Genomic DNA, 10789 nt, shown 5'->3' with positions numbered 1-10789 from the left:
AACAACAGCCGAGCCCCGCTTAACACGAACCCCGGCTAGTATCACCCCCACCCCTCCCCTCTGCTAAAATGTACTTTAAAAATAAATAAAGCCAGTCTCTATATGATTTGATCAGATCTGTATCTAATCGTCGTTCAGATCCGCACAGCGTGCTCTTAATAATGGAATCGACTCTTAGAAGCAAATTATATATATACTAATATATCTCTACTCTTGCTCTCTAATATAAAATACATATCTCTACTCTTGATGGGAATCGCTCTCAAACGTGTGTATATATATATATATATACTGTGTGTTTTCTTATGAGTTGAATCGGGTGCTATTTATTGCTGATTTGATTGATAACTGCTATTACCTGTAATGAGATACCTTAGAACCGCTTTCAGTGGATAAGAGCGTCTGCTAAGAAATCAATCAATTAATGAATCAATTAATTAATTAACTAATTAATGAATTAATAATATTTCTTCAAATAATTTTATTCTCATATTATATTACAATACCGCTTACAATAGTGCCTCAATTTTTAAAAATAGAATTCATATTTATAATCAAATTCCGCATGAATTTATAATCGTTTTAATTGTTAAAGAAGTCGATGCGCGGGTGTTACAGAAACGTCACAGAAAAGAAAGGGGGCGTGGCTACAGCACACACGCACGCAGGCGGTGCCCCGCCCCTCTCGGTCTCGACCACGCCCACCCCCGAGGGCTCTGGCGAGGAGGGGGCGGAGTCGAGGGCGGAGTCAGAATGAAAGGTTCGGAGCGCTCTGGCGAGGAGGGGGCGGAGTCGAGGGCGGAGTCAGAATGAAAGGTTCGGAGCGCTCTGGCGAGGAGGGGGCGGAGTCGAGGGCGGAGTCAGAATGAAAGGTTCCCAGCGTCGGCGCAGGGGGGCGGGGTCAGGGAGTGGATTCTGGTTCTGTTTGTTTGCGGCGCTCACGCGAGAAGGTAAGACGCTTCTGCAAATTCAGATGCGTTTGGTTTTGATTTTGCAGCGGAGGGAGGATAACGGGCTGGCAGGACCTCGCCCTGCCGAGCTGTAGCGGTCCCGAGAAGGGCTGGCTCGGTAAAGCCGAGCCCGAAGGGAGAGAAAAATTATTTGATAACCCGACCTGCACGAAAACATGTTGAGAGAATTCCAATTCAGGTAGAGTTAGCGCTATAGAAAGCAGAGAGACTCGTGTGTGAACATGCGAGACCGCTTTGTGCTCTAATTAATTAATTAGGCATCTTAAAACTAAAAAAACAAAACCTCTTTACTGTTTGAAATGAAGCTGCACGTCCTATTAAAGTCACCCGGTTACAATCGGACAGTTCTCCGCCCCAGATGTTCAGTGCCAGAGGTTTGATTTTCACTCGCACAGCAAATCAAAGCTTTAGAAGCGACTCGGGGGGGGAGTTTGTGATGGATTTGCCCGCGGCGCTGGAAGGACGAGGCGATGCGTTCCTCTGTTTTGGTGACGCTTGCTTTTATATTATTAATCTCCGCAGAATGAAGCTGCTGGAGGCGGTCTCTCTGCTCCCTCTGCTGGCGACTCTGACACACTGCAGCCCGGCCGGAGCTCAGAACGCTCAGAACTCTCGGGAAAGTTCTCCGAACTTTCAGAGCCCACCGACGCTCCGCTATCACCATGACTACTGCGTCCTGGGGGCGGGGCCGGCCGGGCTGCAGATCGCGCACTTTCTGGAGAAATGTGGGCGGGACTACGTGGTGCTGGAGAGAAACCACGCCCCCGGGAGCTTCTTCCAAAGGTTTCTATTATTATTATTATTATTATTATTATTATTAAAGCTGAATTTCATCTATTATTCATTATATTAAAACTCTATGAAGCTATAGTTCATTCTATATAGAGGGGGTGCAATTCAATATGTTAACAAGGGAACATTATTCAGCAGCTTTCACTGGACTCTATGAAGCTGAGTGAGTTCATTCTATATAGAGGGGGTGCAATTCAATATGTTAACAAGGGAACATTATTCAGCAGCTTTCACTGGACTCTATGAAGCTGAATCAGTTCATTCTATATAGAGGGGGTGCAATTCAATATGTTAACAAGGGAACATTATTCAGCAGCTTTCACTGGACTCTATGAAGCTGAATCAGTTCATTCTATATAGAGGGGGTGCAATTCAATATGATAACAAGGGAACATTATTCAGCAGCTTTCACTGGACTCTATGAAGCTGAATCAGTTCATTCTATATAGAGGGTGATGATGCTGAACTTTTGCAGAAAGAACTACAGCTCCCAGCATGCCTCACCATTGCCGTGGGTGCAGAGGCATGCTGGGAGCTGTAGTTCTACAGCATTCTATATAGAGGGTGGTGATGCTACTTTTGTCCACAGCTGTAAAGCAGATCTCTGAATGGAGAATTTTTTGCCCCCTCCTGCCCCCCACAGGTACCCCCGACACAGACGGCTGATCAGCATCAATAAGATCCACACGGGCCGATCGAACACAGAGTTCAATCTGAGACACGACTGGAATTCACTGCTGAGCGACCGAGACAGTCTGAGATACAAACACTACAGCAAAGAATACTATCCACACGCAGACAGCATGCAGGAATACCTACAGCAATACAGCACTGAACTGAACCTGAGAGTGAGGTGAGAGAGAGGAGAGGAGAGGAGGGGAGAGAACAAATTAATTCATAAACATGTTCTGACTCAGAAAACAAGAAAAGCTGTCCTTCCCTCACCTTTACGATCGACCACCATTTTTGTATTAATTTTATTTTTTACTTTGGAGGTACGGAACTGAAATTCTAAACGTGCGGAGAGGGGAGAGAGAGGGGGGGAGAGGAGAGGGAGAGGGAGCCTGGCACAGCCATCGCTTCGTCCTGACCGATCAGGATCAGAACACCTACACCTGCAGGTGAGCTTGCCCAGGACAGCCTGTGCCAGCGCAGAGGGGGGCTGGCTTCAGTCTGGAGATGCCTAATTAATGTAATTAATTAATCGAAGCGCCCGGCGCTGTCTTCTTTTCACGCGCCACAGAGCGCCTCGTTCCCAGAGCGCCGACTGGGAATTGAGAGATCTCTGTCTGTCTGTCTATATATCCTGGAACAGTCACTGCTGTGGGGAATTACAATTAGACTGGATTGTGATTAACGGCTCTCTGGTTAGCTGAATCAAACTGAATAATAATAATAATAATAATATAATAATAAATAATAATAATAATAATAATAATAATAACCCTGACTCTCCTCTCCTCTCCTGCTCCATCCCGCAGCGTGGTTCTGGTCGCCACCGGGCTCTGGGTTCCCAAGCAGGTCCGTTTCCCCGGTTCCGAGTTCCTGGAGGGGTACGAGTCGGTGTCGGTGGACCCGGAAGACTTCGCCGGTCAGGCGGTTCTGATTCTGGGGAAGGGGAACTCCGCGTTCGAGACGGCGGCCAATTTATTAGGGACGGCCGGCCACCTGCACCTCTACAGCCGGACCCCCGTCAGGCTGGCCTGGGAGACACACTACGTGGGGGACCTGAGGCAAGTCCGGACAGATCGATCACACAGGATTGATTAGATATTGATTATACTAGAGGCTGTGTGTGTGTGTGTGATGCAGAGTTCACCCCCCTAGTCTCTGGAAGTCTCTCTGGAGAGAAGCTGGGCTGTATTGATTAGCTAGGGACTCTGTATCGATTAGCTATGGACTCTGTATTGATTAGCTATGGACTTTGTATTGATCAGCTATGGACTCTGTATTGATCAGCGCCTCTCTCCCACACGCAGGGCTGTCAACAATGACCTGCTGGACTCCTACCAGTTGAAGTCCCTGGACGGGCTGGTAGAGGGCGCTGTGGAGCAGCTGGCTGTGCTCCGGGACGGGAGGGGCCGGCTCTACCTCACCCTGGCGGAACTCCTGCGGGCTTCCAACGTCTCCCGGGCGACCGCGGAAGCCCTGGACATGCCCACGCTGATGTCGCTGCTGCCCGCGGACCAGGACGATAACTTCTCTCTGCGGAGGCCCTACGACAGGATGGTGCGGTGCCTGGGATTCGAGTTTGACTACTCCATCTTCAACAAGTGAGCTCCCACTGAGAGCATCACACTGAAACACACACACTGAGAGCATCACACTGAGACACACACACTGAGAGAATCACACTGAGACACACACACTGAGAGAATCACACTGAGACACACACAGTGAGACACACACACTGAGACACACACACTGAGAGACACACACTGAAAGAATCACACTGAGACACACACACTGAGACACACACACTGAGCTCTGTATTGTATATCTGTGTGTGTGTGTGTATATGTAGGTCTGTACTGTATATCTGTGTGTGTATATATGTATATATAATGTTAAGTATGGAGCTCCCCTTCCAGTCTGTGTCATTGATCCCCCCCAGTGACACGGCCCCCTTCCCTCGTCGGGGGCCCCCCAGGAAGTACCCCCTCCTCACCCCCTGGTACGAGACGCAGCGCACCCCCGGAATCTTCGTCATCGGCACCGCCAGCCACGGGAGAGACCATCGCAGATCAGCGGGGGGCTTCATCCACGGGTTCCGGTACACAGGTGAGTGAAACCAGAGCGAAACCGGGGAAACACGAGTGAAACACGAGCGAAACACGAGCAAAACCGAAGTGAAACCAGAGCGAAACCGGGGAAACCGGAGTGAAACCCGAGCAAAACTGGGGAAACCGGAGTGAAACCAGAGCGAAAGCGAAGTAAAACCCGAGTGAAACCGGAGCGAAACCGGGGAAACCGAAGTGAAACCCGAGCGAAACCGGGGAAACCAGAGCGAAACCGAAGTGAAACCGGGGAAACTGGAGTGAAACCAGAGCGAAACCTGGGTGAAACTGAAGTGAAACCCGAGCGAAACCGGAGTGAAACCAAAACGAAACCGAAGTGAAACCGGAGTGAAACTGGAGTGAGACCGGAGTGAGACCGGAGTCAGATATGGTTGAGATACACAAGTCAATCTCATTCGATTCTTGTTTATTTTTCCTCTCTCTCTCAGTGCGAGCGGTGCATCGTGTGCTGGAGCAGCGTTACCATGGGAACAGCTGGCCCTCCATCTCTCTGCCGACCAGTCAGCTGCTGGGGGCGGTCCTTCGCCGGATCAACGAGGCGTCGGGACCCTATCAGATGTTCAGTGTGCTGGGAGACATTGTGCTGCTGCAGGGGTGAGAGAGAGAGAGAGAGAGAGAGAGAGAGAGAGAGAGAGAGAGAGAGAGACAGGGAGAGGGTTAGGGAGAGAGAGATAGAGAGAGAGGAGAGAGAGAGACTTTGTGAGAGTCAATGCAAAGTCTTTATAAACCTCTCCTCTCTCCTCTCTCTCCCCCTCTCCTCTCTCCCTCTCTCTCTCTCCTCCCTCTCTCTCTTCTCTCTCCTCTCCTCTCTCTCTCTCTCTCTCTCTCTCTCCCTCTCTCTCTCTCTGGTTCCTCCTCTCTCTCTCCTCTCCAGTCCCTCCCGGCTCTGGAGCCTCTCTCTGGGCTTGCTGTGAGCCCGGCCGGCCTTTTGGTGATCACCATGCAGTACGGTCAGAACCAGACTAACCCCCTGGGCCAGAACCGGGCCATCAGTGACTGGAGAGAGGCCTGGAGGTCCAAATTCCTGCACCCGGTCATCTACTACTACAGAACCCTGCCCCGGACCGGGCTTTTGGTGATCATCCATGCAGTACGGTCAGAACCAGACTAACCCCCTGGGCCAGAACCGGGCCATCAGTGACTGGAGAGAGGCCTGGAGGTCCAAATTCCTGCACCCGGTCATCTACTACTACAGAACCCTGCCCTCAGGTATAGAGAGACCGGGCTGTATAGTGAGGGCACAGACCAGTCATCTACTGCTACAGAACCCTGCCCTCAGGTATAGAGAGACCGGGCTGTATAGTGAGGGCACAGACCAGTCATCTACTGCTACAGAACCCTGCCCTCAGGTATAGAGAGACCGGGCTGTATAGTGAGGGTACAGACCAGTCCCTATGGTGCTGCTGAATGGGTCTCTATGACGATGGTGACCCCACCCCCTCTCTCCCCTCATTGCAGCCTCAGAGATGAAGCTCCGCCCCCGCGGCTGGCCCTTGCCCCGCCCCCACGCCCTCCATCACGTCGTGGAGGACTTCCTGACAGAGTGGAGTGGAGCCGTGTCTCACATCCAACCACTGAGGAGATTCCTGGAGCACTGTGTGAGCACCGAGCTGAGAAACTACTATACAGGTGAGAGAGAGGAGAGAGGAGAGAGGAGAGGAGAGAGAGAGAGACACTGAGACACAGTTATTACTAATATATTATTATTATTTTGATTATCGATAATATTGCTGTTGTCGTTATTATTATTATCATTACTCCTGTTCGTCCCGCCTCTTCCTGTGTTTCAGAGTCCTGTTTCCGCCTCACTCTGACCAATCGCAGCCCTCCGCTCTCCTGTCGCCAGGGTTACCTCAGGAAGCAGGGCCTTGTGGGTAACGCCAGGCTGTGGCGACACGCCATGGAGGCGGGGCTAATGCAAGACTTCCTGCCGGAGCCAGCGCCCTCGAGCCAGTCACCTGACACGAGACCAGGGTTCACAGGTCACAGCGAACTCTGACCTCGATTATATATATTATATATATATATATATATATATATATATATATATATTATATATATATATATATATATATATAATGTTTGCAACATTTTTTAATATTTTTTGCTGCACAAATTTTATATATATATATTATACCTTTTTAAATTTAAAATGTGTTGATGATGCCCCCTGCTGGCAGAGGGGGTGCAGTGCAGGCAGTGTTGCGCACGCTGGTCTCACCTCACACGTTCCTCCATCTCTCTGTGTGAAGCTCTTCTCTCGTTGTCACGAAACTCGCTCTCAGCATGATTCAGCTCCATTTCTTGAAGATCAGATTCTGGGAATATAGGGGTGTGTCTTATTTATTATTATTATTATTATTATTATTATTATGCCAGATGTAAATATTTCTTATTGTTTTGTTTTTTTGACATCTATATTCCTACCTGCTCGTTTTGTCTTGTTTGTTTTTAAATAAAGATTTAAGATGTGCCGAGAAACCGTTTCTTTAAAATTCATTTCCAAAAAACCCTTGAGCGGCGCTTCATTTGAGAAGAAGACACACAACAAGAAGGAAATGTAACAACAGCACCTCCAATGAGAAACGTTTGGAGGGGGAAGACGAAAGCCTTTCTTGGCTCCTCGGTCCCAGCTTTGCAAACCTCTCCGCCCCGCTTCGACCCGAAGAGGAGACCCCCAGAGGCGCTGTAATGAAACCTCGCAATTAATAAAGCCTTGACTAAAATGAGTGCCTCCAAAAAAAATAAATATAAATGTCTTTCTTGGTAATAACAATGCCCACGCAGGCTCTTCGTGTAACAAAACCGAACGCGCGTTTCAATTCTTGTTTTAAATCAACCGCCAAAATCAATTGAGCCGATCTAATCCCGGTTTCTGAACTCGATGGTGTCGCTCAAACCGCTCCCCGTCCTAACAGCAAACTCTATGGTACCCAAAAGTGAAAGGCTGGCGGAAGTGCTTCACTGATTAGGGTCCGGGCGGCGCACGCAGAGCTGAATAAAGGCACGATTCAGATTTATTCGCACAGACTCGAGTAAGCTTTTATAATTATTATTATTATTATTATTATTATTATTATTATTATTATACTCGCGAGGACCGTGCTGATCTGTTTTAAACACGTGTTATGTTGAGTTTAACGCTTTTTAAATGTATTTTATATCTCTATATATAGAGAGAGAGAAGGTCAGGCGGAGGGTTACTGGACTCGAGAGGGACCGACTGTTTGCAACGAATAAGAAATTATAATTACAGTTTATTATTAAAAACAACAACAACGACAACAACAACAAACGGAACTAGTTAAATAGAAGGGCGTTGATAGAAAGTTGTCGTGCAAATTGTTTCGTGGTCGTTTGTAATTATTTTAAATCGCTGTTGAATTTCAAGCACCTTATTATATTTATTAGGAATGTGTTTCTATTGAGCGTCCCTTCAGATGAACTCGTTGACAAAGACGCCCCGAACTAAATACAGCGGGCTTGTGTGTGTCTGTCTGTCTATCTGTCTATCTATCTATCTATCTATCTATCTATCCACACACTATCTATCTATCTATCTATCCACACACACTATCTATCTATCTATCTATCTATCTATCTATACACACTCTATCTATCTATCCACACACTATATCTATCTATCTATCTATCTCACTATCTATCTATCTATCTCTCTATCTCTCTATCTATATGTTAGTTGTTATTATTGTCATTGTTATTATTATTGTTGTTGTTGTTGTTGTTATTTTCTCTCAGATGGCACAGAGAACCTTGCTGAGACGGATTTGGACGCTGTCCCTCGGGGGGCTGTCCTCTCCGGCTGTCCCCCGCTCCTCCCTCCCTGTCCCGCGCTCCCTCTCTCTCTCTGCAGCACAGCGAGTCTCTTTCAGTGTTCAGGACCCGGCAGACTTCTCTGAGCGTGTGCTGAAGAGTGTGCAGCCTGTCCTGGTGGATTTCCACGCGCAGTGAGTGTCTCGCTTCCACACTGGCAGAGTTTAATAACGACACGCACCTGAGCTGGTTACCTGGACACACTGGGGGCAGTGAAACCTGGACTGGATCACGCTGCTGTGCAATAGGAGTCTCATTCCCAGCCCTGATCTCTCTGTCTAAATATCCCACAGCTACCACCAATATACTGCAGCTCTCTCCACTATACAATCAGCTACAAACCTCCTTCAATCAAAGTCTGCCTACAGGGCTGGGAATCAGACTCCCGCTGCACAGCAGTGTGATCCAGTCCTGCTTTCACTAGGAGTTTAATAATCAGACTCCCGCTGCACAGCAGTGTGATCCAGTCCTGCTTTCACTAGGAGTTTAATAATCAGACTCCCGCTGCACAGCAGTGTGATCCAGTCCTGCTTTCACTAGGAGTTTAATAATCAGACTCCCGCTGCACAGCAGTGTGATCCAGTCCTGCTTTCACTAGGAGTTTAATAATCAGACTCCCGCTGCACAGCAGTGTGATCCAGTCCTGCTTTCACTAGGAGTTTAATAATCAGACTCCCGCTGCACAGCAGTGTGATCCAGTCCTGCTTTCACTAGGAGTTTAATAATCAGACTCCCGCTGCACAGCAGTGTGATCCAGTCCTGCTTTCACTAGGGGTTTAATAATAAGACACACCTGAGCTTGTTCCCTAGACACACTGGGGGGCTGATCAAGCTGGTAGCAGTGAAACCTGGACTGGATCACACTGCTGAGCAATGAGAGAAACGCTTCTCTCACTGTCATGAAATTCGCTGTTAACATTAGCGCTCTCTCTCCCCTCCCCTCTCTCTCCCCTCCCCTCTCTCTCTCCTCTCCTCTCCTCTCCTCTGTGCAGGTGGTGTGGCCCCTGTAAGATCCTGGGGCCCAGGCTGGAGAAGATGGTGTCAAAGCAGCAGGGTAAAGTGACCATGGCTAAAGTGGACATCGACGATCACACTGACCTGGCCATCGAATACGGGGTGAGAGGAGAGGGAGAGAGAGAGAGAAAAAGACTGTGAGGGAGATAGGGAGAGAGAGTGTGAAGGAGAGAAGGGGAGAGAGAGACAGACTGGGGAGGGAGGGAGGGAGGGAGGCTCTCTGTACGTGTCTCTATATAATGAGAGTCTTATTTCCAGTCCTGGTTTCACTAGGAGTTTAATAACAAGACACACCTGAGCTTGTTCCCTAGACACACTGGGGGCTGATCAAGCTGGTAGCAGTGAAACCTGGACTGGATCACACTGCTGTGCAATAGGAGTCTGATTCCCAGCCCTGTCCTCTGTTCTCAGGTCTCTGCTGTCCCCACGGTCCTGGCTATCAAGAACGGGGACGTCGTGGACAAATTCGTGGGGATCAAAGACGAGGACCAACTGGACGCCTTCATCAGCAAGCTGATTGGCTCCTGAGCTGACCCCTGACCCCTGCAGGGTGTGAGGTCATGTCCTTTGTCTGAATTCCGTTTCTCAACCACTGCAGCCATTATTATTATTATTATTATTATTATTATTATTATTATTACAACATCTCTCAAGTATCAATTTCTGTGAAGGAATTGGAAAGGAGGGATTTAAAAATGGAATGGAAATTAGAAATGTCTTAATAATAATAATAATAATAATAATAATAATAATAATAATAATAATAATGAAGGCTGGGATTGTTCAGCTGCTTTTCGTTCGACTCTCCTCTCTTAAATCGATGGAGTGACAGCGCCCCCCGCTGGCGAGCATTCTTGCTGCCGCTGTCGTCTCTGGAGCGTTTCCACAGCGATACGCTGTGGAGATTCCTGACCCGTCGGCGACTGGGGGGGGAATAACTGCCCCTCGGAGATGAAATCTAATTTTCAACCCCCCCCCCCCCCCCCCCCCCCCCCCCCCCCCCCCCCCCCCCCCCCCCCCCCCCCCCCCCCCCCCCACTGCCGCCTCGCTGGACTCCTGCAGTCCTGTCATCGCTCGGTCATGTGATAACGATAATAAAATAATAATAATAATAATAATAACTGTGAGATTGTTTTTTGTTGTCGGCGTGAAATAAATCGTAACTCGGTTGTTGTCGGTTTTGTTTTATTTATAAGATTTTTTGAAAAAGGTCTTGATGCTCTGCAAGAGCCGTCTGTCTGTCTGTGTGTCTGTCTGTATCTGTCTGTAACTGTGTATGACTCTGTGTGTCCAACTGTTTTTCTGTCAAACTGTATTTCTGCCTGTCTAACTCTTATATCTGTGTCTATCATTCTGCCTGTGTGTCTCTATCTGGGTGTC

The 10789-nt window shown here is 48.3% G+C and overlaps 3 protein-coding genes across 3 annotated transcripts in view; all 3 read left to right on the top strand.

The window, feature by feature from the left end:
• LOC121306081 (ubinuclein-1-like) overlaps positions 1-869 on the top strand; it is a 3162-nt gene extending 2293 nt beyond the window's left edge. The window contains exon 3 of the mRNA XM_041237785.1: positions 619-869. Coding sequence (XP_041093719.1) covers positions 619-869 — 251 coding nt within the window. The remainder of the gene's footprint in view (positions 1-618) is intronic.
• An 89-nt stretch (positions 870-958) lies between these two features.
• foxred2 (FAD-dependent oxidoreductase domain containing 2) lies at positions 959-6616 on the top strand. Its single transcript, XM_041237956.1, is given in 12 exon segments — positions 959-1149; positions 1494-1754; positions 2407-2616; positions 2759-2884; positions 3245-3496; positions 3743-4036; positions 4378-4544; positions 4990-5180; positions 5424-5575; positions 5721-5770; positions 6020-6190; positions 6352-6616. Coding segments are annotated over 12 exon segments (2106 nt in total). The 5' UTR covers positions 959-1126; the 3' UTR covers positions 6561-6616.
• An 875-nt stretch (positions 6617-7491) lies between these two features.
• txn2 (thioredoxin 2) lies at positions 7492-10558 on the top strand. The gene is made up of 4 exons (XM_041237932.1): positions 7492-7596; positions 8321-8529; positions 9388-9511; positions 9821-10558. The coding sequence occupies exons 2-4, from the start codon at positions 8321-8323 to the stop codon at positions 9935-9937; spliced, it is 450 nt and encodes a 149-aa protein (XP_041093866.1). The 5' UTR covers positions 7492-7596; the 3' UTR covers positions 9938-10558.
• Positions 10559-10789: the final 231 nt, after the last annotated feature.

Source organism: Polyodon spathula, chromosome 46 (genome assembly GCF_017654505.1).
Source record: "Polyodon spathula isolate WHYD16114869_AA chromosome 46, ASM1765450v1, whole genome shotgun sequence".
NCBI classification, from domain to species: Eukaryota; Metazoa; Chordata; class Actinopteri; order Acipenseriformes; family Polyodontidae; genus Polyodon; species Polyodon spathula.
This window is presented reverse-complemented; position numbering and strand designations above follow the sequence as displayed.

Bases quoted from the DNA above. Each gene is read 5' to 3' on its own strand.
- txn2 (XM_041237932.1), top strand. From the start codon at position 8,321: ATGGCACAGAGAACCTTGCTGAGACGGATTTGGACGCTGTCCCTCGGG. The intron at 8,530-9,387 runs GTGAGTGTCTCG...TCCTCTGTGCAG, and splicing joins CTGGTGGATTTCCACGCGCA to GTGGTGTGGCCCCTGTAAGA. The intron at 9,512-9,820 runs GTGAGAGGAGAG...CTCTGTTCTCAG, and splicing joins ACCTGGCCATCGAATACGGG to GTCTCTGCTGTCCCCACGGT.